This window comes from Rhinopithecus roxellana, chromosome 12, assembly GCF_007565055.1.
Source record: "Rhinopithecus roxellana isolate Shanxi Qingling chromosome 12, ASM756505v1, whole genome shotgun sequence".
NCBI classification, from domain to species: domain Eukaryota; kingdom Metazoa; phylum Chordata; class Mammalia; order Primates; family Cercopithecidae; genus Rhinopithecus; species Rhinopithecus roxellana.
The window spans coordinates 14,541,376-14,567,939 of record NC_044560.1 but is presented as its reverse complement, the minus strand read 5'-3'; the positions used below and the strand labels follow the sequence as shown (position 1 = coordinate 14,567,939).

The 26,564-nt window shown below is 54.8% G+C and overlaps 1 protein-coding gene across 2 annotated transcripts; it reads right to left on the bottom strand.

Annotated features, from left to right (window-relative positions):
- Nucleotides 1–224: 224 nt before the first annotated feature.
- On the bottom strand, nt 225–26,564 carry LDLRAP1 (low density lipoprotein receptor adaptor protein 1). Of its 2 annotated transcripts, none has more exons than XM_030942373.1 (9): nt 26,364–26,564; nt 15,894–16,036; nt 14,912–15,024; nt 12,615–12,729; nt 6,991–7,063; nt 6,566–6,649; nt 5,928–6,058; nt 4,521–4,555; nt 225–2,256 (listed from the first exon to the last, which is right to left on the bottom strand). In XM_030942373.1, exons 1-9 carry the CDS (start codon nt 26,449–26,451, stop codon nt 2,112–2,114), a joined length of 927 nt encoding a protein of 308 aa, XP_030798233.1. In that variant the 5' UTR covers nt 26,452–26,564; the 3' UTR covers nt 225–2,111. The 2 variants fall into 2 exon arrangements, with proteins under 2 accessions (XP_030798233.1, XP_030798234.1); XM_030942374.1 differs by lacking the exon at nt 26,364–26,564 and adding an exon at nt 25,830–26,279.

Below are 26,564 nucleotides of genomic sequence, written 5' to 3'. Positions count from 1 at the left end.
GTCATCCAGAGGTGACCTCATCACACACACACACCCAGCTGCTGGGTGAAATGGGGGCCCCACTGGGCCTTCAACACCGGGAACCTAAGACCATCACCCCCCAGCTCAGTGCTGCACCTGGGCACGTGGCCCCACCCAGCCTGCAGTCACTGCTACTGCCATCCCCAAAGGGCAGGAGCCGCCGGACGCTGCCGACGGTCATCCATCTGATGAGCGCTGCTTGCGTTTCAAAATGAGAACATTTATTATTTGTTTTTTTCTCATTAAACTTTCACAAATAAAGCACAGCAAGACTTGTCTGCAGACACACAGGAGGCACACGGACAGCCCGTCAACGAGAGATGGAGACGAAGGCCAGTGTGGCTCTCATAGGGCAGCGCTTCTCAGAACCCCTGGCCCCCCTTGTGCCAAGGTTGGCCTGTGTCAGGCCTCGCCCACGCCGCCTTATGACACATAGAGAGGCTGATGCCAAAAAGATGGCTACAGAGCTGGGGCAAGAAAGTTATCCTCTTGTTCTGATAACGACCCTACAAATCCCACCCCACCCTCAGGCACCTCCATCTAAGGTGTCCGGTTACTCCAGGTAAGGAGGTTCTAAGGAGGGCTGTGTTTTCCCTGGGGCTGATGAAACTTGCTCAGACAAGCCAGGCCACTGGGAGGCACCTCAGGATGGCAAAGATGCTGGAGGCTTTGCTGGCTTTCAGGATGCCGGGAGCCCCACGGGGGCAAAAGGGGAGGAAGGAAAGAGATTCTAAAGACAGACTGCTGCTGGTATGTCCCGACCCAGGGTCACAGCGTCAGCAAAGAGAACAGCATGATTCTGACAGGGCTGGATTTTGTTTCACCCTCGGGATGAGCAGACTTCAAACACTGCATTTTCACGGAAATCAACAAGAGAGACAGCTAGCAGGACACGGGGCTCCTGCCAGTTCTGTGTGGAAAGGCACCAGATGGTTTGTTATGAAACACATTTTGGTCAGAAAATAGCTGGGGTTTTTTGGTTCCTGGGAGGACAACAAAGCTAGAAGCAAAGGAGGTGTGAGTTGTGTGAGGAGGAGGCAGAGAAGAAAGCAGCTTTGGCATCAGACCTGGGTTCTACTCTTCACTCTACCCCGCCATGCTTGAGGCCTCAGTTTCCTCATCTGTAAAGTGGTCATAGAATATTTCCAAATAAATCTAGGTGTCAGGTTTCACACATCATCCCAGGAAGTATGGGGAGGCGGGGCACAGAGACACTCAAAGAGACACACAGAAAGCAGAGGAGGAGCACAGCCTTGCGTGCAGGGGAGAAGGCAGGGAGGGACCCGACGGAGGGCGGTCAGAGATGATCCCCGCAGTCAGTCGCTGGGAGCAGCGAGTTACACTGGTTCCAAGCACAGGTGGAGACCATCCACGGGGACCTTGGGCCCCTTCTCCTGGAGGAAGGGCAGGAGGAAAGCGGGATTCAATGCAGCACCATGGAGGAGCCTTCAGGGCCACACCTGCTGTGAACGCTTTAAAGTGCCAAGCTGTATCGTCTTTGGTCAGGAGCTGCCCCTTAGTCTCTAAGAGCCTGGGGTCCAGGACTCAAGCCCCGCCTGCTGGGCCCTGAGGAAGGAGAGCAGGAGGACACATTCCCCTTCTGAGGCTGTGGGTGCTCTCCTGTGCTGGGGGGTGAGGGGAAAAAATCACTGAAATCCAACGGCTTTCAGGAAGCAGGATGCCCCCAGGGAAATTTGGGTCCTTAGAAAGACAGAAGGGACTAGAAATGCTTTGGTCACAGTCCTGATACCCACAGCCAGGGCAGAGCTTGCTACAGGAGAGCAAGCGGGAGCCGACTGCAGCACTGCACACGTCATGCAGCAGGAGACGTGCCTGACGCAGACTGGCTTCCGAGCATAAGCCAGAAGTCACTGAATAAATATTCAAGGCATCTTTTGGTTCTCAGAGAAAGAGCAGGGCTTAAAAAAAAAATCTCTCCCCTGCCTGACTAGCTGCAGCTCTGATCTTCAGGCTGACAGTGCTGAGGGCTGGGAGAGGTGGCGGGCGGGTTCCGGAGCCGGCTCCCCCGCAGCAGGTGGCTTTGGTCCGTCAGACATCAGGGTCGCTTGTGTCCGGCTGGCCCCGGGCCCTCAGAAGCTGAAGAGGTCATCCTGCTCTGGGCCGCTGCTGTCAGGCTTGTCCCAGTCGACAGGCGAGAGGCACTGGGCGTAATGGATGTCCTGGGCTGTCAGGCCAGTGTCCAGGACCTGAGGGTTCGTCCGAGACTGGGCAAGCCTGGAAGGCAGAGCTGTGTGAGCCGAGGGCCTGGGTGAGGGCCAGCGGGCCCCGGGGTCAGATGCGAGGAGGCACCAGTGGGGAACAGCAGGGCAGGTGGCCCAAAAAGGAAGCCCCAAGTACAGTGGAGGTGGAGGAGCCTCAGATCAAAGCACCTCCCTTGAAAGTCAAACAGCTCAGAAAAGTCTGGGGCAGCCAGCAGTGTACCCACCCCGGGGAGAGGCCAGAGCACTCACTGTGCCCCAGCTCAGTCATGATATGCCCAGGAAAGAGGAGAAGGGGCAGTGCTGGTAAAGGGAGCGGCAGGGGTGGGTGCGGTGGGGAACAAGCTGTGAGAGGGAACACGGAAGATTCTTTGGCTATAACCGTGTCAACACCGTGCTGTTCGAAAAATAAATTTACAAAGGGAGACAACCTACATGTCCAAAAGAACAGGGGAGAGTTGGCCGGGCGCGGTGGCTCAAGCCTGTAATCCCAGCACTTTGGGAGGCCGAGAAGGGCGGATCACAAGGTCAGGAGATTGAGACCATCCTGGCTAACACTGTGAAACCCCATCTCTACTAAAAAAATACAAAAAACTAGCCGGGCGAGGTGGCGGGCGCCTGTAGTCCCAGCTACTCCAGAGGCTGAGGCAGGAGAACGGCGTAAACCCGGGAGGCGGAGCTTGCAGTGAGCTGAGATCCGGCCACTGCACTCCAGCCCGGGCAACAGAGCGAGACTCTGTCTCAAAAAAAAAAAAAAAAAAAGAGAATAGGGGAGAGTCAAGTAAATCACAGCCGCTTCCCTTAGGAGAATGTTAGGCAGTCAATGGAAGGGGTGTTTACGAGGAGTTTTTAACAGCCTGGAGCAATGCTTCTGACACAATGCTGTTAAGTGAAAAATCAGGATCCCAAAATGCAAATACGATGAGCTGATCAATGCAAAATAATGTATATGTATAGGATTAGCATGAATTAAGCCCAAAACTCTGAGCTGTGGGATTATGGGATGGTGTTACTTTCTGTTTAACGCTTTGCTGATTTTCAAAATTGTTAATAAAGGGCACACGATGCTCAAAACAGTGTGGAAAAGCAAATAAAGGATTTTCTTCAGAGGGCGGGTTTAGTCAGCCAGTGAGGCAGGGAAGGTGTCGCCCTCGCCCCAGGCTGGTTCCAAGGGGTTTCCACCAGTCCCTGGCAAGGAGGAGGCAAGGAAGAGGAAGGAGGAAGCAGGAGGGCAAAGACCCTGACTCTGTCCCCACTCGCTGGACCAAAAGTCGCAGACCCCAACCCCAAACAAAGCCCCTGATGTGGGAGGGCTATAGGAGGCTGCTGAGGGTCTCAAGGGAGAAAGGGAGGCCTGACAGACGGGAACCCAGGGCTTGGAACCCTGACCTGCCCAGGCCTCTCCTCAGCTACAGCCTTCTCAGTGGCATGTCCCCAAGCTGCAGGGGACCACAAGGATGGCCCCTGGGAAAATGGGGAAATGCCACCACCCTCAGGCTTTACCAAAACACCTCCCCACTGTGCCTGACCTTCCCCGCTGTGGAATGCTCCACAGCTTCATTAAGCACTTTCTCCCTTCCCTTTTTCATAAATGCAGACCTCTGGAGAGCAAAGCCTATAAAAAAACAGCCCATTTTTGAAGGCCACGCCAGGCGGAGGAAATCAACTTGAGCTGCAGTGTGTTTCGCTCAGCTCAGACTGAGGCAGAGCAGTCACCAGGAATAGTTTTTGACTCAACAGTAAGAACTTTCTAACAGCTCTGGACAACGCTGGAAGGGGTTCCCTCCCCAGACAGTCGGCTCCCTGCCCCTGGAAGCATTTGAGTGGAGGGATGGGTCTGTTGCTCTGGAGGGGGTCCGAGTGGCTCGTGTTCTTTCTTTTTTTTTTTTTTTTTGAGACGGAGTCTCGCTCTGTCGCCCAGGCTGGAGTGCAGTGGCTGGATCTCAGCTCACTGCAAGCTCCGCCTCCCGGGTTCACGCCATTCTCCTGCCTCAGCCTCCCAAGTAGCTGGGACTACAGGCGCCCGCCACCTCGCCCGGCTAATTTTTTGTATTTTTTTCAGTAGAGACGGGGTTTCACCGTGTTAGTCAGGATGGTCTCGATCTCCTGACCTCGTGATCCGCCCTTCTCGGCCTCCCAAAGTGCTGGGATTACAGGCTTGAGCCACCGTGCCCGGCCATGGCTCGTGTTCTTAATCACATCCCCAGGGGAAAGGGTGGCAGGGCCAGCCCACACACGCCAACCCCGCCACAGGTTTCCAGCACAGGAAGTTCACGTTACCTTGAAAACGCTTCATCCAGGCCATCATCCAGCTCCTTGGGGAAAACAAAGCAGGAGATAAGAACTCTGTTTGGGGGAGCCCACGCTCACAGCTGGAGCTTGTCCCAGCCCTGGGTAAGCTACAGGGACTCAGGACACAAGCTCAAGGTGGGCGCCTGGAGGCACGGGCTCAGGCAGGCCTCCTGCCTGGGTGCATTGCCAGCATCTCAGCCCAAGGACCCAAAGCTGGAGACGTGGGAGAGGAGAAAGGGCATGTCCTAGGGTGTCTGGAGACCCAGGTGGGTTCAGTGCCCTGCTCCACTGCTACCTGCCCATGAGACCTTGGGCAAGTCGCTCTTCCTCTTTGAAACTCAGCTTGTCCTTCCGTAAGAGGGCGTTGGACCTGATGACTTCTATGGCTTTCAAATTCCAAAAGGAAGAGGGTGGGGAAGGAAGTTTTCTTGCCTTCATTTATTTCCAAAAGCCAAGCCAAAATTCCAAGCTCATGAGGGATAACTGATGCCAGGAGTCCCATAGCCTCAGTGGAAGAGCGATGGGTGAGGTCCCTCCATGGCCTGCTGGTGAGGATGGGCAAGTGGCAAGGGTAGTTCCTGAACAGCAGAGAACAGACTCAAGGGACACCTGGGGAACTCCCAGTACCCAGATTTTTAAAAATTAAAGAGACAAGTTAACATGTGATTCTGCAATGGATCCTGGGCCAGAAACAGGACACCGGAGGGGCACCTGGAGAAATGTGTAAGTTCTACAGATTATACACAACTGCACGGTATCGTGTTTGTTTCCTGATTCTGACCACTGTAATGTGGTTATGCAGGATGTCAAAAATTGGGGAATCTGGATGAAGGGTGAACAGGAATTCTTTGTACTACTTTTGTAACACAGTCTGAAATTATTTCCAAATGAAAAATTAAAATTTCAGGTTCCTCGGGGAGATTCTATCGGCAGAGGTCATCACCCTTACTGAGATGAAAAAGCTGAGACAGAGAGGTCAGGGGGCTTGCCTGAGTCCCTGAGGGAGTCAGGGACCAAGCTGGTGACTGTCCAAGTCTCTGGGTCCTCATTCAGGCAGCTGAGGGGGAGGGGTGTCAGGAGCGAGCTCTGCCACGCCAAGAACAAGGGCGCCTTTGGCTGGTCTTGTGGTGGGCAGAGCCGTGGACGCTCAGGCCAAGAGGCCAAGCATTGTGAGGAGACAGCTGTGCTGGGAGCCAAGCCTGTTGGGGACGCAGCCTCAGGTTCAAAAGGGACATTGTTCATTCCCTATCCTGGGCCTGGGCACTACCGGGCTGGGTGTGGTCCTCCCAGAGGCCCACAAGTCACGGGTCCCAGGGCCTGGTCCCTGGAGCAGCCCAAGGCTCGCCCAGAGGTCAGGCTGAGGATCACCGATCTGCTGGCCACACAACCACTCACCCAGACAACACTGCTGCCACTCAAGGCTTGTGGCCGCGGCACCTCGTCCACGTTGGTGGTGTTGGCGCTGACCGTGGACAGCGGGGCCTTAGCCGTCTCCTCTAAGTCCAGCAGGTTCCCAGTGGCGACCACTGTGAGGGATCCGGTCAGGCTGTCAGTGGGAGATCAGCCTCTTCCTTCCTGGCCCCCTCCTGGGCTGTCCTGGCCCTGACCCTCCCCTCTGATGTGGCCTTGCCCAGGCCTCCTAGCAGAGCCCGGCCCTGGCACCTCCCCACGCCAGGTGCACAGCTGACCACAAAGTGAGAACCTGACTAATGGCTTAGACTGAAACTTTTGTAATCACAATAGTTAAGTTTTCTTAAGCGACCACACAACAGTATGTTAAGTATATACAAAGGTAGACACATATTTATATATTTGCATAGGGATATATCTCTAGAAGAAAATGTACTAAAATGAGTTATTTCTTCCCCTTATCTACATTTTCTAATTGATCTGTAATGAACGTGTATTATTTCTCTAACAAAGCAAAAGTGAAAAAGCAAGAGGCTGTCCCAGCCCAGGCAGGAGCGGGACCCCCTGGTGAAGCACAACCCCAACACCCCACGGCCAAACCCCGCTTCCCTGTCAGGACTCACAGCTCTTCAAGGCGGGGGTGCAGTCTCGGCGGACCCCCAGGACATCCCCTCCCTCTTGGCTGGCTTTGTCCCTCTTCTCTTTCTCTGCAGGACCAAGGCACAACATGTTGGAGCCTCAGGCCCCAGCACTCCGTCCCCAGCAATCACCGGGCAGGGGTGATTAGCCGTGGCCAATCTCAGGGGACAGTTTCAGGTTTCCAGCCGGGAGGAAAGAAACCTTTCGGATGTCAGTTAATCCTCACAAGCACCCTTGGGGAGGGAGACAGCTGTTCCCATTTTTCAAATGGGAAAACCAAGACTCTGAGGGGTGAAGGGACCGGCTCACAGACACAAGCCAGGTGGGTGATGAAGCAGGAAGTCAGTCCAGGTCTGACGCCAGGGCCTTCACCTCCCACCACACCCACAATGTAGATGCAAAGTCTCACCTTCCTTGGACACCTGCCAAAACTCAAAGGCGACTTTGAAGGCCTGGGCTACGGTGAGGGTAACAGCTTGTGCCTGAAAACAGGAAGTGGGGATGGGGAGGGGTGCAGTGTCAGCCAGGGCAGAGCAAGTCTGCACTGGAGGGCTGGGGACTCCAGGCCAGGCCCCCTGGCTCCCTCCCTGCAGCTTCTGCAGCTCCATCCCAGGCTCTGGAATGCCTCCTGGGCAAAGCAGGGTCCTGGCCCTTCCCAGGTCTCCAAAGCTGCCTGGCGTGTCATAAGGCCACAGCCTCGCAGAGGCAGTAGGGGCTTCATCTTTACCATCTCTGGTCCCACCAAAGTTCTCACCCTCACTCTAGGGCCCTGCCTGCAAAGGCTGTTCATCTCCATGTCTTTTCCTTCCCCTTTGGGCTTCCCTAAATTCAATAAACTGTGAGGCTTACTTCCTCCAAGAAGCCCTTCCTAATTACCTGTGGACTTAACTTAGCCCTTGGAATTAGAGAACAGAAAAGCCAGAATTGGAAGGGCCCAGCCACTGCCCCAAATGAGCCACAGCCAGAGAGGTGAAAGTTAGGTTCCGGTTGGGACTATGCCAGGGTTTATAACTGGATCCCACAAAGAGGGTAGAAGGCTTGTCAATTTCCTGATAGGCGCAAGATGTCAATGAAGGCCCGGGGACCAAAACCGGTCAGTGCTACAACCCACCTGTAAGGAAGGGCCACACCTCAGCCCTTCACCCCGGGGGAACTCCCCCCACACCCCTCCAAACCCAGCTCAGATATCTGTCACCACCTCTCTCCTATCACCAGCCCCAGACTCCTCTAGCCCCACCCACCTCCCTCTGGCACCATGCATGTGAAAGTGTCACTGGCTCCCCTGCCTGTGTTTCCCCCAGCTGTGTGCACCCTAAAAGCAAGAATCAGTCTGAACACCCCCGCCCTCTGGAGCAGGCCAAAGCCTCCCAGAGGTGGCAACAATGCTGGGTGAATTACATTCATCTGAGGGGCAGGCCTCATTCCAGCCAGGACCTATCCCCAGCCCATATTCATCTCAACACCTTCCTCTCTCAGCCAATCCAGTCCAGGGTTAATCAACTCAGCTTCTGGGAGTGGAAGTCCCAGAGTTCGCAGCTACAGCCGGAAACATCTAGCTTCCCTCTGAAGCCCTGGCTGAGAGAAGAAAGCACCAGCCTCTTTCAAGTTCACAACAAGTTCAGGCCTTACCAGCTTCAGCCCCACTCCCTGGTCTCCCCCCACCCGACAACTCAATTTAATTGAGAGACGGACCTGTAGCCACTGCCTTTAAAACTCCTTTAAAAAAAATATTTAAAATTCCTAAACAAACTGACGGATCCATGCCAATTAAACTTCACAAAGTATAAAACCTCATTTGAATGTCTCCAACATTTACATTTTTGATGGAAGTACAGGCACTTTATGGCAAAACTTAAATATGGTAATTAAGTATGAAACTCTTCGCAGCTGTTTACAATTTAAGCTGTCATATCTGAATCAAGTTTAATAGACCCAGTTACCATTGAGAATTGCCCATGAACTAAAAATATGGGCTAATTACCAGCCCAAGTCAGATCACTAAACACCCAAGCAAGGGCTGGTCACCCAATGTGGCAGGGATATGAAAACCCCATTATTTAAGCCTGCTGGAAATCTGGAGACACAAGCTTAGACTGCAAAGGCTGTTCACCTCCACGTCTTTTCCTTCCCCTTTGGGCTTCCCTAAATTCAATGAACTGTGAGGCTTACTTCTTCCAAGAAGCCCTCCCTAATTACCTGTGGACTTAGCCCTTGGAATTGAAGAACAGAAAAGCCAGAATTGGAAGGGCACAGCCCTTCCAATTCTGCTTGCATAAATCTGCTTGTTCATTTGCATACATTCCTACCCTTTTGCCCTGAAGTCCCAAGCTGTAAGTTAAACCGAATACAACCCAAGAGGTGGATGTGTGCAGGTGGCTGCAAGCCCAGGCTGGGCAGGGACTGGGAGTGGGGTGGGCCCTGCTTCCTGGGGTGGCTGCAGGAATCTGAGGACCAGCATTAGGTGAGAGACTGCTCGGGCCTGCCCAGGCGGGATGCCCGCCCCTCCTGACTGCCTCTGGCCTGCAGATCTGCCTTATTAACCTTGCCCAGTTTTTCACATTCCTTGTTCCCAGGAACCAGGCTGCTCATGGCTCAACAGGGGCCAGAAACTCAGACCAAGACAGCCATGTGCCCCCCAGGTGGAAATGGGGGTAGCACTTTGCTTACCATCAGCCCAGGCCTAGCAGCTGCATGATGCCTTCACTTCGGAGCCCAGAGGCCTCCCAGTTGGGCAGATGGAAGGGAGTCCTTGGAGGAACCCAATGCTGGCTGTGCCCAGCAGCACCAGGGAGGGGAGAGCTGCGGTGGCTGTGCCCAGCAGCACCAGGGAGGGGAGAGCTGCGGTGGCTGTGCCCAGCAGCACCAGGGAGGGGAGAGCTGCGGTGGCTGTGCCCAGCAGCACCAGGAAGGGGAGAGCTGCGGTGGCTGTGCTGTCCCAGAGTTCAACTGACTGGTGGGTGATGTAGAAAGGAGCCCCTCTCCCCCGACCTGAATGGGTCATGAACTCATTCAGGCAGCCCAGCCAGGAAGAGTAGGGATGTGGAGGCCCCCAGCCACAATGAGTGCGGTTTTGTCAACATTCCGATTCAAGTCCCTCAACATTCCGATCCAAGGCCCTCAACATCCTGATTCAAGGCCTGCTGCAAACGGAAGCCGCCTCACCACCCACCCCAGGGGAACCATTTCACTTTGCCCCTCTGTGCTTGCATGTGTGTTAATCCCGTGCTGCTGTGCGCTCGCCACCCACCACCCCACCCCCTTCTTTTGGCCTGGCAAACTCCTGGCTCCTCAGCCTTCAAAGCTCCATTCGAGGTGTCTGTCTCAGGGAAGTCTCACTGACTCTCCCGTGAGATTTACTAACTTCCACCCCAGAACTAAGCCCCCCTGGGTTCCAGATACTGAAGCTGGGCTGTTCTCTACCGCCTTGGATGTTTTCTCCATGGCTCAGACCAGGACAGACGGTGCCAAACATCTGTGGCGGAGCTGCCAGCAGGTGCGGAGGCTGACACAGCCATTCCATCTCCTGCCTCCCCCAAGAACACTTCCACTTAGCTCAAGAATCTAGGATTTCCAACATGACGAGGTCATCAACACACTGTCAGCCCGGGCTGGGCTAAGACCGTGAGGCAGCAGGTGATGTATTTACACCATGCTGGGCTGGGCTGTCTTGGAGAGGGCTCCGCAGGGCCCCTGAAGCAGGGAGGCCACGTAGCAAAGGGTAGGGAGATAGATAAGCCACTCCAGCCATCAACCCAACCCCAGAGAAGAACACACTAAGAAAGATGAAGAATTTGGGTGTCTGGCAGGGGCCCTTCCTGCTGCCCGGTCAGGGCTCTGCAGTCAGTGGCTGAGCAGTGGCCTGGCTCTGTTTTCCTGGGTAACTGACCCCATGGCCTGAGGGTAGGCTGACTTTGCTCAAGTCTGTGTGAAGTCCTCTGACCACAGGCCAGGTCTCCCTTGTAAGAGCTGGGCCTGCACCTCTCTTACTCCTAGACCCCTCATCCCAGAGGAAGCCTCTGCACTGTCGAAGGCCCCTCCCACCCAAGGCCAGCTGTCTCTGCCCAAGGCCTGCCCTGGTCAGCAGGGAGGAAGAGATGAACAATGGGGACATAAGGAGCTGTATTTTTAAGTCTGCGTGGGCTCCTAAAAGACAAAGCCACGAGTCACATCTGTGGGAACTCACAGGAGATGCCACAGCAACTTGGAGCCCTGGCACCTCACGAGGCAAATGGCCAGCGACACTGAGTCTGCAGGAAATAAACGAGGTGTTCAAAAGAACCTGGGGCCTTTCAGAACAACCCTGGAGGTCACTGAGGCAACCTTCTCATTCTGCTGACAGGCAAGCGGCCCAGAGAAGGGCAGGATCTTCTCCAAGGTAACACAGCAAATCAGCCAGGATCAGACGGCTAGACTGTCTCCTCCTACAGTGCCTCTTCCATGACACCTGTGGTGGGCTGAATTGTGTGTCTGCCCCCAAGATGTCCACATCCTAATCCCTGAGACCTGTGAATGCTGCCTTACACAGCAAACGGGCTTTGCAGATGTGGGTTAAGGATCTGGCGATGGAGATTAACCCAGATTACTCAGTGTGTCCAAATGTAATCACAAGGAGTGTTGAGAGGGGTAGGAGAGTCAGAGCTAAAAGCAGCAATGTAACGAAATCAGGAGACCGGAAGATGCTACATTGCTGGCTCGGAGGATGAGGACAGGCCCATGAACCTGGAAGTGCAGGTGGTCAGTCTCTGGGAGGTAGAAAAGGTAAGGAAATGGATTCTTCCCTAGAACCTCCAAAAAAAACACAACCCTGCCAACCTAGTTTAGACTCCTGATCTACCTCTGTCACAGAATACATTTTTCTTCTCCGTGAGAGAATAAATTTTTGTTGTTTTAAGCCACTAAGTTTGTGATCATTTGTTACAACTTACACAATATCTGAAGTGTGCCCTGATGGGCAGCAGGAAGCCTGGGGATGACAAAGACTGTGATGGACCTGACATGTCCTTTGATGACAGCGGAGGGAAGGGGATCTTGTCTCCTATAGGTTCCAAGGGCTACAGGGCATGGGGACTGGGGCTCTGAGCTGTCAACAGAGGTCAACAGGTGTCAATGCTCCATCAACGGATGTCAGGAAGCACCTTATAGGGAGGATGCTCAGATCCTGAGGGTCTCAGAAACAAAAGCTGCAATGCCAAAGGTTGACCCACTCCACTCCTTGCCCCCAAATTCAGGACGAATCCCCAGTGACCACCAAGGTTCCCACTCATCCCGGCTAAGATGTGGTCAGGGGTGTCCTGGAAACGAGACAAGGAACTCTGAATTTCCCAGTCACACAGGGAGGGGAAGAAATGTGGGTTTAAAACCCCACTCTAACCCTGACTGGTTGTGTTACCCTGAGCAAGACAGCTGGCCTCTGGGAGTCTGTTTCCTCATTAAAAATTTAAAAAATGAAGAAAAAAAAATGGAGAGAGTAACAGTTCCCACCTTGCAGAGCTGTGAGGATTAAACGAGTAAAGACCTGGAAGCCTAGCACTGGAATGAACACACAGGAGGCGCCAAGAGATGGTCACCGCCCTCCACACTCCGGTCACAGCTGGAATGGACATGCAGAAGGCACCAAGAAATGGCCATTGCCCTCCTCACTCCGGTCACAGCAAGCCCAGTTCTCTGACGGCTCTCGCCTTTGCCTTCCACCCCAGGCCCCCTGATCTCCCATCTCCGAGGACCAATCCCTACAAGGCCCTGCACCCCTAGACCATATTAAAGACAGGAGATCCAAAACAACCTCAACCCAACAAATCACGTTACAGAGAGAAAGGGGCCCAGACAAACAATGGGGACATGGGCTAGCCACTGCCCACCTCACCACTGTACCACTTAGCTCTCAGCACCCACTTGGGGTTCCCAGGGATTTCACCCTCTTCTTAAGTAATGGTCACCTTTGGGTCCTGCCTCCCACACCAGACAGCCCCCCCACCCACAGCAGGGCTGCCAAGGCCACTGGAGCCTGCCCTAGCCCCAGCCCTCCCCGCTGACCATCTTCCGCTTGGTGCAGAGGAAGGCGTGGCACTCGAGGCTCTGGTTGTGCTGGCTCTGTGCGATGTATGCAAACACCTTGTCATGCATCTTATCTGCCGTGCAATAGGAGATCCTGAAAGGCAAGGAGGAAGTATCACCAGACCTGGCATGGAGGCCTGAGCACATGTGGGATGCCCTGCAGGGCAGGTCCCCTGAGTTGCAGAGAACCTGCTGCTCCCATTCCACCAGGGCAGACTCTGAGAATCCAGCCTTGGCCTCCAGACTGGGTACCTAGGCCATCTGTACAGGAGGGGCCGAGGCCAGGCAAGAAGGAAGGAATGGGGTAAAGACTGGAAGCAGGGCACTTCCCCCTCTTCCTCCCATCCCACACTGAGCCACACCCCAGAACAGTAATAGCTGAACCCTTACCACATACCAGGCAATGTGCCAAGAGCTTTCTAGATCTCGCCTCATGTCATTCTCAAAGCTACCCTCTGAGGTGGGTTCTATCACTATCCACGTTTTTCAGATGAAATAAACTGAGGCTAAAGACCTGAGCCCAGACCTGAACTCACTTGTAGGACTCCAGAGGCCATGACTGCCAGGCTGCCTCTGAAGGCTATGTGCCAACTGGCTGGAAGGGGAAGCAGAAAGCAGGACACTCCCCTGCTCACCAATGCCCTTCACCTGGCCTCCCCATCCCACCTGCCCACCGACCCATGCCCCTGCCCAGAGGTCTAGTGAGATTCAGGTCCGTCTCTCTCAGGGTGACTGGGACCATTTGCATGTTCTGGAGCTGTGGCCAGGGGTGGAAGAGTTGAGAGTAGGGGTGGGGTGTGTGTGTGACAAGGACCCAACAAGGAGTCCCAGTGGGCCTGGGAGGAGACACACAGCAACTCCCTCTGCATGGAGCACCCTCTCTGCCTCCAGTCGCCACCCGTAACCTTGGGGCCACCCAAGCCCTCGGGCTCCCACCCTCCCTCACGTGTCTGGTCCCAGCTCGTTGCCTCCAGTCAGCCTCAGAGTCTCAGTTGGGGAGGGGCCGGCAGCCCAGAGGTGGGACAGGAGTGCCACAGACTCACCCCTCAACCCAGAGGTGGGACCGGAGTGCCATAGACCCATCCCTCAACCACGTGGCCCCAGCTTCAATCACAGGCATCAACACCACAGGTGGGCAGAGAGAGAAGGTGCCAGGGCCCTTCCCACCTATTCTCCATCCCAGGGGATCCAGCTTCCTGCCCTAAATGTTACTGGGTCCTTGGTATCAATAAACTAGATCTTGTTATTCCTCAAGCCCCAGCAAGGTGCCACCTCCCCTGGGAGGCCTTCCTGGATTTCCCTGGGCAGACCCTCTCCTTGCCTTCTTGGAAAACACTATGCTGTATCTCCCGTTTCCTCCCAACTATTCCCAATTAGAGTGGAAGCTCCTTGAGGGCATGAGCAGGATTGGAGTCCTCATCTGGCACAGATGTTGGCAAAACAGGTATCTTAAACTGTTGACTAAAGGCAGGCAGGTATGATCAGGCCAGTGAGAGGAAGACATCACCCGGGCCCCCACAACACACATCTATCCACCCTACTACTGGCCTGTGCACCAAAGGGCTGAGCCATCTGCTTGGAGACAAAGCAAGAGGGTGGAGGGATGCCTGGCAGATGGGAGCCTGCTGGACAGGGCTCTGGCCTGGGTATCCTAGTTCCAGTTCAGCTACTACCTCACCATGCAGCCGTAGGCAATCCCCTCTCTGGGCCTCAGATTCTCCATCTATAAAATGGACCTGAGCTATCCCTTCCAGTTCTGAAAAACTACAACTGACCAGCTGAGAGAGGTGGGGATAGCCTGAGGCTCTAAGGGCTGACCAAAGGCCCCACTAGAGAGACCATCCATACTCTGACCTCAGATCTTGGCTGAGGCCTCCCTGGAATGCCTGGCCAGATACCCAGAGCTGAGCTGCTGCATTCACAGAAGGAGGAAAAGACAGTGACTGTGCAGTTCTCTGCTCCAAGCCCGGCTCAGTGGCATGCCGGTGGGGACTGGAGGCTGGGCACAGGCGGGCTCAGCTGTCTTCTGTAACTGGTGATGATGACAGCAGCAGCTGCCACTTCACCAAGTGCTCATCGTGAGCCAGGTGCCATGCACTCGGCGTTTCCTAACAGCGCTGTGCAGCAGGATCTGTTCCGAACCCCATTTTACAGATGTGGAAACTGAGGCTCCAATGTCACCCAGGTAGGAAGTGGTAGAGCCTGGATTCAGATGGGACACTCCACCCACTGCCCCAAGTGGCAGAGTGGATGGGCCAACCCCATGCTGAGCGTACCTGTATATGGACACGTTCTCAATGAGCTGGTTGGTGAGGTTGTCTGTCAGGATAATTCCCCGTGGAGACACCTTCAGAGTCACCTTCTGCAGCTTCTTCCCACTGGCCTTAGCCTTGAGGCAGACAGGAGTCAGAGGAGTCTGCCAGCCTCACTTGAGACCCACGCTCATGGCCTACACTGCACTGTCCCTAGGACCCAGACGCGGGGTCCATCTCAGCTCAGGCGACTGGCAGCGGCATGGGGAAGACCACTTAGCCAGCACCCTCTTGTAACAGAAACAGGAGCAGCATCTGCTGAGCACCAGCTATCTGTCAGGCACCGTGGACCTTGAGTCATCCTCCCTCTCCCCAGAAGGAGATGGACTCACAGAGACTAAGGGACTTGCCCAAGGACACACAGCTAGGAGGGCACACAGACTCGGCACTGAATGAGCTAGCACAACCCAGCAGGATGACTCTTGGGGACTCTGCTCCATCCACTGAGCTGAGGGGTCCGAGGCCACCAAGGGAAGTGGATTTAAAAGGCCCACTCTTGCTCAAAGCTAGGGAGGGGGCAATGTGCTCTCGGATGTGCTATGCTATCTCTCAGGCCATTGGGCAGCTAGTCAAGGGAAAGCAACCTCCCCACCCTTCCTGGCGCTGATAAGTCACCAATGCATTGGTAGGGAGCCTGAGATGGGGGTGGGGAGGCTGGAAGAGGTCATAATGGCTGGAGGGAAGCACCAATGCATCGGCAGGGAGCCTGAGATGGGGGTGGGGAGGCTGGAAGAGGTCATAATGGCTGGAGGGAAGCCACTGACCGTGACCTTGCAAGTCCAGTGCTTCCCTCTATCAAGGTCCAAAAGCTGGATGGAAGGAGAATCAAGGGCAGGGCCAGGCTCAGACACACCCAACTGGAGTAACAAGCTGGGACAAGGGCACCCTGGGAAGAAGCTGGTCCTTGGTTCCTGGTCCCTCCACCCTTCCCAACTGGGGTGCTCACCGTAGCCACGATCCTCTTGATGGCGGCAGCCGACAGCTCCTCGCCCTTGGGCTGCTCCACCAGCGTCATGCCCAGGTATTTGAGGCTGAACAGCATCCCCTCCAGCAGCGTCTCCCGAGTGTCCGTCCAGTTCTCAGGCAGCTCTGGGGTAGGACAGAGAAGGCCCTCAGACCCTGCGGCTCAGGGCCCACCACCAGCAACAGCTCTCACCAGCCTTCTTTCCTAGGAAACCCCAGCAAGTTGGCTGGGGGTCTCCCCTACCACTACTGTCATTTTTTTTTGAGACTGAGTTTCACTGTCACTCAGGCTGGAGTGCTGTGGTGCGATCTCAGCTCACTGCAACCTCTGCCCCCTAGGTTCAAGCGATTCTCCTGCCTCTGCCTCCCGAGTAGCTGGTCTCGAACTCCTGACCTCAAGTGATCTGTCTGCCTCAGCCTCCCAAAGTGCTGGGATTACAGGCATGAGCCACCGTGCCGGGCCTACTGTCACTTTTAATAAAAGGCTAAAGCTTTCTGGCACATATCAAGGCTCCATGTAAGCAGCTTTACCTAAAATGTTCTCATTAATCCTCCTCAAGAACCTATGAGGTCAACACTTTTATCAAACCCATTGACAGACAAAGACATAGAGGTCATGGAGACTCAATCACATAACCAAGTCCAGAGAGCCAGGAAGTGCAAGAGCCAAGTTTCGAGCCCCATTTTCAAGCCCGGAGCCCTCTTTACTTCAATGCTACCACTTGTTGAGGGCAAATCATAGCATTTCTTACTGAATCCTTAGTGCAATCCTGTGAGATAGTGATTCTACAGATTAGAAGACTGAGGCTCAGGGAGGCAAAGTCATGAGATGAAGGCCACATACAATGAGTCAGACTTCAACCCTGAGTGGTTCCCACGGCCCTAGCCTGCACTGCTTTCCTCCCTGTGCGCATCGGTAGAGACCAACAGGGGCGGGCGTGCGGGAGGCTGGGAAGGAGACAGTAGCCCAGGGAGAGCAGGGTAGGGTAAGGCTGGGTGGGGAGAGGAGAAGGTGATTTCCCAAATTTGAAAAGGCTCGAGACCCACTCTGCTTCCCACTCCCTGGATGGTCCTAGGGAAGTCCTCTCTCCTCTTTGGGACTAACACTGCACCCCCTCTCTGGGCTGTGGCAATGGCACAGAGCAGGGTCCACAAGGAGAGTCCTCTAAAAGCACCAACCACACAAATGTCAGGAAATAAGGGGATGAGCCTGCCTCACTGGTGGGCAAACGGACCAGGAGGGACATGTGGAAAGAGTGCCCTACCACATGGGTGAGGGCCTTGCGGAGGCAGATAGGCATGAGGGGAAAATCGGGCTACACTGGTGGTTTCTGACCATCCCCGGCTCCTCAGAAGGAGATGAACAAAGATGAACGAACACTCCACACTTCCACCTGCCAGAGCCCCTGCCTGTCCTCTACCATCCCCTCACAGATGCTGTGCTTGTAGGAGGTGTTTGTTATGATTGCACCATTTTACAGATGAGAAAGAAAACTGCTCTTCAGCCTCACACACAATCTTGTTAAGGACAGAGCAGGATCCAGCCAGGAATCAGTTTCCAGGGGCCACGAGAGGTAGCCAGGGCCAGCTTCCCTAGACCATCCCCCAGGGAGGGGCTGGGAGATGTCCTGGGCCCTCCCTACCTCCGCCTGGGGCCTTCCTCACTGGCTCCGATTGAAAAGCCACAGGAAGAAAGTTTAGGTATCGCTGGTTCCAGGGCAGCTGAGGCTCCGGCAGGGATGTGGGCCCCTACTACAAGGCTCCGCTTGGCTCTGGAGTTCTGGCTCTGTCAAGAGCAGAAGTCTGGGTCCAGGTGGCATCACCAGGTCCCCTACCCAGTCTGGATCCCTGCTGCCCCTCTCAGCTCCTGTCCTAGAGCTCTGGGCCTCCAGGGGCTCTGGTCCCCCTCTCCACAGCCAGAAGAGGCCTTGTACACCCACATTTCTCTGGATTTACCTTGAGAAAGCCACTGTCCCTCTCTGAGGCCACTTCTTCATCTGAAAGAGGGTACAGGTGTCAGGGCTGCAGAGGGTTATACAGGAACTTACCGATGTGCCCAGTTCCCCTCCTGCCTTGAGATCAGGTGAGCAGGGACTTACTGACTGTCATCTAGAACCTGGCATGAAGCTAGTGCTCAATACTCGCTCAAGGAAGAAATGATGAGGACAACCCCATCCCATCCCCAGCCCTGGCCCCAGGCCCACTGCCCCTTCAGCGCTAGCCTTTATCCCCGGGCTTCCACCCCAACATGAGGCCGGGCCCCCACTGAGATGACCCCAAAGCCCAACATGACCTTATCCTCTGTCCCATCAAGCACAAGCCTATTCCATTTGATCCTCCAAAAAACGTGAAAGTCCCTGAGGTGTCCCCAGTCCTGGGTTGAGTGATGGGGCCCTGAGCAACTCAGACACAGACCCTACTCTCAAGCTCAGAATAACAGCACCATCATCAGGGAAAAACGGCGCTTTCATATAACAAAGACACAACGATAATAAAGCTGTAGCTATTACCATCACCTCTAACACTCACGGCCACCTTGCAAGCAGGCATTCTTTCATTCCCATTTTAAAGACAGGAAACTGAGACTGACTCTAAAGCCCAAGCTCCTGACCATGAGACCACACTACCTTATCACGCAGCAAACTATCTTAATTCTAGCAAAAGATCAGGTTTTTGGAGGTGGAGGCATTTCTTCTCACCTGGAATTAGGTGTTCCTAATACCTAAGGTTTCCCGTCTGCAGGCTAGGATATCCAGACCACCACTTTCAACCTAAGACCCATCTAAGCAAGGACAGCAATGGAGAGAAGTACTACTGTGCCTATGGCCCGTGCCCTTGGCAGACATTGATAATCAATTGCAGCTCTACTTCCCTCTGACCGTCTCTCAGCACAAGGCCCCAGGCGGGCAATACTGATTGATCAAGTTTTGAACATCTCATTATCCATTCCTACCCCTGGCAAACATTCTCCACCCTCCCTCTCCAGCCCCCATTTTCATGTCCCCATTCTCCCATTTCCTCTGGTTCAGCCCTTTCCTGGCCCCTTTCCAAAGCCACTTCCGCTCCCTCCATTCCAAAGAGCCAAAGCCTGCCAAGGTCACTGGTGATCTCTTTGCTGTCAAAACATTCCCTAGTCCTCCCTGACCCCTGAAATGTTCAGCATTTTTCTGCATTCCTCCTTTCCTGGACTGACCCTTCCCCTCCTCTAACCACGTCCTTACAGACTAGTTGCTACTCATCAGCCTTAGGCCCTCAGCTCAAGCCCCTCACTTGATAGATGATACAACTGAAGCCCAGACAGGGACGGGACCTGTGCAAGGTCACAGGGCAAGTCAGAGGGCCCCTCCTGACCCTACCCAGCCCACTACAGACAATCCCCACGATGCCCAGTGACTGTGAGGAGATTTTAAGTTTCCCCGTCTCTTCTCCCACAATATCCCTACATGCTCCCTACCCCAAGGCTCCAACCATGCAGAGCTTCTTCCTAATAATGTAACATTTACTGTCTAACTTCTGTGCCTTTGCTCGAGTAGCTCCCTCTATCCTAAATGCCCTTTCTTCACTTGATCAAATCCCACACATCCAACCTCTGCCAGGAAGCCTCCGTTGAGGCAATGTAGCCTTGTGGTTAACAGCAAGGGCCTTAATCCTAAGATATCAGCTCCGATGCTTCATGTCTGAGTCATCTTGAGTGAGTTCATTACCTTCCCTGAGCCTCAGTTTTCTCATATTTTAAAATGGGGGAAACAACAGCTCTGACTCCTGGGCGGGGCGGCGGGGGGGGGGGGGGGAGCTGTTGTGACCCGTGGGTAAGTTTATAGAATTTAGCAGAGAGGCAGGCTCATCGTAGGTGCTCAGTACACCTTCCAATGGGGCCTCATCCCTCCTGTGGGCGGGCTGCTGGTGCCTTTCTTGAACGTAAATCTCTTCTTCCTCCTGCAGCCACACCACCCACTGCCAAGCACTGCCCGCACGTCTCTTCCCTTTAAAGAACCTGCCATTCATGTCTGCTTCCCCCGGACCTGGCACGGAGGTGTACGCCTGCCCAGTGTGGCCGTCCAGTCTGGTCCTGTTTCTCCCTTGTCCCCCATGTTCCCAGGCCCCACTGAGATGCTCCTTTCTCTCTAGGAAGCTGCTTCCCTCCTGTGCTCTGTGCACGTGACTCATCTCTTCACTAGAGCGTAAGGCCCCTCATGTTCACATCCTCCCCACAGAAACCAGCACCTGGGAGCTCTCAGTGAAGGCTCACTGGTAGGGCTCAGGACCACACCCGCCCCACTTGCCAGCCACAGCCGGAGGCCTTATTCCCGGTGCTCCCGGAGGACCCGGGCAAATACAGGCCTGAGTGCACAGCCCTGTTCCGGTCCTAGTTATTTTTGGCCCTGTAGTGGGTAATGACTGCGCTATTTTAACGCTACAATTTTACAGATGACCTGCTGCCGGAGTTAGCTGGGGACAGACCATATGCCTGGTCTAAATTACAGCTGTGAACACGTGCTCTTTCCTCGTTAAGGTCCCCCCAACCACCCAGGAGGCAGAGCTGGGCTGAATGCCCTTGTGCCCCTTCTGCCGCTCCCAGAGACCCAGCCTGGCTGGTGTGTCTGCAACATCAGAGTTGCCGCCAAACCCAGGGGCTAGGGGACCCTCTGACCGGGGCTCTGGCCTCCAGTCTCCCTCAGCCTGGTAGGGAGATGGCCTCAGAGGCCAGAGTGACAACATCTCAGAAGAGGGCTCAAGCTCTGCCCTGACCTGGAGTGTAGCTGCTTCTCTATAATTCTATCTGACAAATGGGTTCAGCCCCTCAGGAGCATCATCAGAAGTTTCTGGATATGAAAAGTACTAGGAAAATTTCAGAAATCAAAGCTGTTGAGATTGTTATCAAAAGAAAATAAGTTTCAAAATGATAAATTGCAGCAGCTACCACTTCCTAAGTACCTACTTACACAGTAAGAGAAAAATATGCTATGGGCTCTGGAGTCCGTAGTCACTGAACCTCCCCGCACCTCAGTGTCCTAACTTTAAAACAGAGACAAGACAGGCACAGTGGCTCATGCCTGTACTTCCAGTGCTCTAGGAGGCCGAGAAGGAAGGATTGCTTGAGGCTGGAGTTCAAGACCAACTTGGACAACATGGTAACACCTCGTCTCTACAAAAAATAACTAGCAGGGCATGGCAGTGTGCACCTGTAGTCCTAGCTACCCAGGAGGATCCCTTGAGCCCAGGAGGTCGAGGCTGCAGTAAGCTATGACCACATCACTGCATTCCAGCATGGGCAACAGAGTGAGACCCTGTCTCAAATAAATAAATAAATAACAGGGACAATAGGAGTATCCACCTCAGACAGGTGTGGTGGCTCACATGTAATCCTAGCACTTGGGAAGCTGAAGCAGGTGGATCACTTGAGGTCAGGAGTTCAAAACAGCCTGGCCAACATGGTGAAACACTGTCTCTACTAAAAATACAAAAAAATTAGCTGTGCATGGTGGCGGGCACCTGTAATCCCAGCTACTTGGGAGGCTGAGGCAGGAGAATCTTTTGAACCAAGGAAGTGGAGGTTGCACTGAGCCAAGATCCCACTGCTGCACTCCAGCCTGGGCAACAGAGGGAGACTCCCTCTTAAAAGAAAAAAAAAAAAAAGAGTATCCATCCATGGGATTGTCTTGAGGATGAATTGAGTTCACACCTGAGGTGAGCTTAGAACCTTGTCTGGTACATACCAAGTATCACAAGTGTGAGCTACTGTCATTACCAATGGTCAAATGCAAAGAGCTTTAACATGTCCATGGCCATTCTCATACTGAAAGAAGAGTCCAGGATAGATCAGTGTTCCCATTTCACAGATAGAGAAGCTCAGAGGAGTCTGACCATGGCTCACAATTGACAGCACTGGGACTCCAGTCCACACCTGCCTCCTGCAGCCCAAGCCCCTTGGTGGGATCAGGCAGAGCCCTGTAGGGCTGCTCAAAAAGAGTATCTGACCCTCAGTGGGCAATGGGTGACCTCTGACTCCTTCAAGCCACATGCCCCTCACACAGCCCCCAGGCCCGTGAGAAGCAGAGTCTTAGGTTCCAGTTCACCACTCCCTGCACTTGCTGTTCCCTCTGGCTGGAACGCTCTTCCCAGACTCCTCCCTCCTGGGATTCACCGGTGTGTACTGAGTCACCTTCTCACAGGGACCTTCCCTGGTGCTGTCAGTGGCCGCCCTTATCCCCTCTGCATACCCTTTCCATGTTGTGCTGACTGCCAGCACCTGCCACTCTACCGGCTGGAGATGCTGAGGCCGGTGCAGACTGGGGAACGAAGATCTCCCATCCCCAGGAGTCCTCCCCACTGGGCTGCCAGGAACTGCCCCTCCAGTGGAACGCCTCTGAAGAGCACGTTCTACACTGCCTCCCGCAGTTCCCAGTGCGGGGTTAAGCTCCAGGAGTCCCTGGTGGTAATATTTATTTATTTATTAATTATTTGAGACAAAGTCTCACTGTGTCCCCCAGGCTGAAGTGCAGTGGCGGGATCCCGGCTCACTGCAACTTCTGCCTCCCAAGTTCAAGTGATTCTCCTGCCTCAGCCTCTCAAGTAGCTGGGATTACAGGCCTGCACCATCCCACCCGGCTAATTTTTGTATTTTAAGTAGAGATGGTGTTTCATCATGTTGGTCAGGCTGGTCTCGAACTCCTGACCTCAGGTGATCCACCCACCTCAGCCTCCCAAAGGGCTGGGATTACACCGCGCCCTGCCGGTAATTTGCTTTATAACGTCCACTTTGTGGACTCCCCTCCCTTCTCACTTGTCCTAACAATATTTCCTGCCATCTCTTCCCAAATAAATGACTTGCACTCCAATGCTTCACCCTAGAAGAACCCAAATGAAGACACCATCCTATCTTAAAAAGCTGTCCCATCACTTCCTCACCCTGCTTCATTTTTATTCGTCCTGCTACCAATGTCCACAACCACACCACGGATCTACACCCTTGCTGTGGTGCACGAGACCGTAAGCCAGAGGTATCTAATCTTTTGGCTTCCCTGGGCCACATTGGAAGAATTGTCTTGGGCCACACATAAAATAGACTAATACTAATGATAGTTGATGAGCTTTAAAAAATCACAAAAAAACTCATAAAGTTTTTTTTTTTTTTTTTTTTTTTTTGAGAGGGAGTCTCGCTCTGTCGCCCAGGCTGGAGTGCAGTGGCGGGATCTCGGCTCACTGCAAGCTCCGCCTCCGGGGTTCAGGCCATTCTCCTGCCTCAGCCTCCCGAGCAGCTGGGACTATAGGCGCCCGCCACCTCGCCCAGCTAATTTTTTGTATTTTTAGTAGAGACGGGGTTTCACCGTGTTAGCCAGAATGGTCTCGACCTCCTGACCTCGTGATCCACCCACCTCGGCCTCCCAAAGTGCTGGGATTACAAGCATGAGCCACCACGCCCGACCAAAAACTCATAAAGTTTTAAGAAAGTTTATGAATTTGTGTTGGGCCACATTCATTTGGAATATATTTTATTATAAGTGTCATTAGATCCTCCCTCCCTTGCCTTCCACCATGAACTAGCTTTACTGGAACCTGCACCTCCTATTTCTTCACCTCTTCTCTTTGGGTAAGCACAACCCACAAAGGAACGGGAAGGCCTGAGTGATCCCAGTACCTCTGGAAAGGGTGCCGAGGGGCCAAGGTGAGCCCCTCTTCCAGGCAGCTGGAAGGAAAATGCCTGGCCAGGGACTGAGATAAAATATTGATGTCTCCCCAAGGGATGGGAAAAGCCATGTGTGGGAGTGGAGGAGAGCCCTCTTTCAAGGTCAGGACAACCAGGAATCCACTGCAGGCTTGAGGCTGGGTGGAAAGAAGCCTGGGGCACTGGCTTTGCTGTGTGACCTCAGGCAAGGTGCTGCCCTTCTCTGGGCTTGTTTCTCCACAAATAAGCAATGCTCATGCTAATCCTAGTGAGGACCTTAACGGGGAGGAACAGATCACAACTGAGAGCAGGATTCGAGTCTAACTTTAACTCCACTGGCTTGTTTGGCCTCAAAACTCAACCGCAGGGACCAGGTCCAAGGCCCAGATGGGTCACAACCCTGAGCAAGGTGACCCTAGCACCCCCACCCCCACATATCCCATGGCCCCTGCTCTAACCTGTGGCCACTGCTGTCAGAGGCTGCCAGCCCAACCTGGGGTGGGTGGGGCCTGTTCCCAGCTCCTCCCATGGCAGAGTCCACCAAGCACACTGGTAAGACCCCTGCGCTAGGAATGTGGAGCTCTGCCTCTTAGACGCTCTGTGTCTGGGGCCAATGACTCCAGTGCTCAGAGTCTCAGTTCCTTTGTCTCTAAAATGGGCCTGCTCTGTCACCTCACAGAAGTCAATGGGAGAACGGAAGCAAAAACACGTTGTAAAACAGTTACAAAAAAAGTAGTTACCATTTACCAAACTCTTCCTCTATGCCAGCCAAATGCAATTTCATTTGATCCCCACAAATAGTTGGAGGCAGGTACCACTGTTATTTGCAATTTACAGGTGAGGAAATTGAGACTTCATCACGAGGGACAGGTGGGGCTCGGCCCGCCCTCCCTCAGGTCCAGAGGCTCCAGGACAGCACTCTGGGTTTACTGGGGCCTGGAGGAGGGGGAGAGGTGCTCCTCTCCTTTCCTCCAAAGGTGCAGACGAGCTCTGGGCCCCCAAAACCCATCTCACCACAGTACTAATCATGCTGGCGGCGTCCCAAGGATAGGCAGGGGGAAGAGGAGCAGGGGAGAAGAAAGCCACCAGTTAGGAGGGAGCATTATTACCAATAATCTCCTTGATACTCCTGCCAGGTAAGAGGTTTTATCCCCATGTTGCAGATGAGGAAACTGAGGATCAGAAAGGACAAGTGACTTGCCCAAGATTGAAGATGGCAATAGAAATTCTCTTCCACCATCCAAAGTGGCTACCTCTTCTGCGTCCCCAGATTTAGAGATGTTTCCTTCTAGCCTCCCTTCCCTTGCCAGCCCCCCTTCCTTCAAAACCACTTCTCCAGAGGCTGCCCTGCCACACTCCCTCCCTCATTCCTGGAGAAAACCGCAGGATTCTCCCGCTGGAACAGATGGCCATTCTCAGAAGTTCTGGTCAAATCTTGCCAGTTTTTAAAGGGTCTATTTTGGGAGGCAATCAGTGTGATAAACGGTACATCCCCTGGCCTACTGGCCCAGCCCTAATGGGTCTCTGACGCCACCCCCCACCAGCAGGCACCACCCCACATTCCCAATGCCAATGCCAGTCTCAGCTGGGAGGCGGCCACAGCTGAACAACAGAGTGGGGCCAGAGGAGGAGCAAGGCGGGCCCTCTAGGCCCAGACACGCTGGCATTCCTGGGACCAGGGAGCTTGGGCTCCCCTGGTGGAGCCCTGTAAGGCCAAGAGGGAATGGGGTGAGGGGGTACTGTACTGTCAGTTGTTTCCTGATGAGGGGAGAGGCTGTGGCCCGAAGTGGGTGGCAGGGAGGTGGGAGTGTGCAGCAGTCCTGGGTTCTGGCTCCAAAACCGGCAGGAAGGTCTGTGTGACCCCAGGCAAGCCACTCTCTTCTCCCTCCCAAACAACGAGACCTGCGACCTGCGCTGGGCTGGGTCTTCTGGCTTCAGGGGAAGGTGCCAGGTGACAAGTTCCTTGAGCGTAACCAGAGACAGGGAGAGAAAGGAGCCGGGGGGAGGCCCCTCCCAGCCTCCCAGACGCTCCAGGGAGAGGTGACAGCGAGTCTGCCGTTTGCCTGGGCGCCCAAGGGACTTTAGAAGCCCGAGGGGAAAGGTGCGAGAGAAAACAGGTTTCAAAAATAGTTGGGACGCAGGCTCGTCACCTGGACCCGACTAGAGGAAGGGACGCAGGAGTCTAGATCGCCTGATGTGGGGCTCTACCGAGGCACCCCAGGCGGGGCCTCTCTCCCAATTTCAAGTACGTACCTGCGATCCCGGGCTCACACCTGGGTGGGTGTCTGGACACCCGGAGTCAAAAGTTGGCCCAGTGGGTCGGACAGGGGGCGGGAGAACGGGCCAGTGGGCTCCTGGCCGCCGCAGCCGCTGGCTGGGGCGCAGGGGTGCGGGACAGGGGCGTCTTCCCAAGCTCCTGCGCCCTTGCCTCCTCCCCCAGGCACCGACGACGAGCGCCTGCCTCCCCGTAGCTGGCCAGGACAGCAGGGCGGGAGGTGCCGAGGGTGGCGGGGGCCTCTTCTCCCAACCTGCACCCCACCCCATGCCGGCTGCACCTGGGGACCTCGAGCTCGGGCTGCCCCTCCTCGCAGCGGCACCGAGCGGCCGGGGAGTAGGTGCCCAACTTGACCCCGGCCGACCCCCTGCCCCGCAGGGCCGGGAAAGAGCCACGCCGGGACCTGAGCGCCGGTCAGGCCCCGCCTCTGCCCAACTTGGCCGCACTCCGGGCGCCGGCGGAGGCCCGGCGCGCCGACCCCGGCCCGGCCGGGCTGACGCGCGCACACTCACTCCGGTGCCGGCCGCCGCCCCCCCAGCTCTGCTTGGCCAGGCTGGGGCTCCGGATCAGTGCCCGCCCCGCGGACTTGAGTGCGTCCATGGCCCGCTCCGGCTGCCGCCGCCGCCGCCGCTGCCAAAACTCCGTCAGGAAAAACTTTCCGCCCGGCCCTGCAGCGCGCGGGCTGCGCGCTCCTCCCCTCCCGGCGCGAGCTC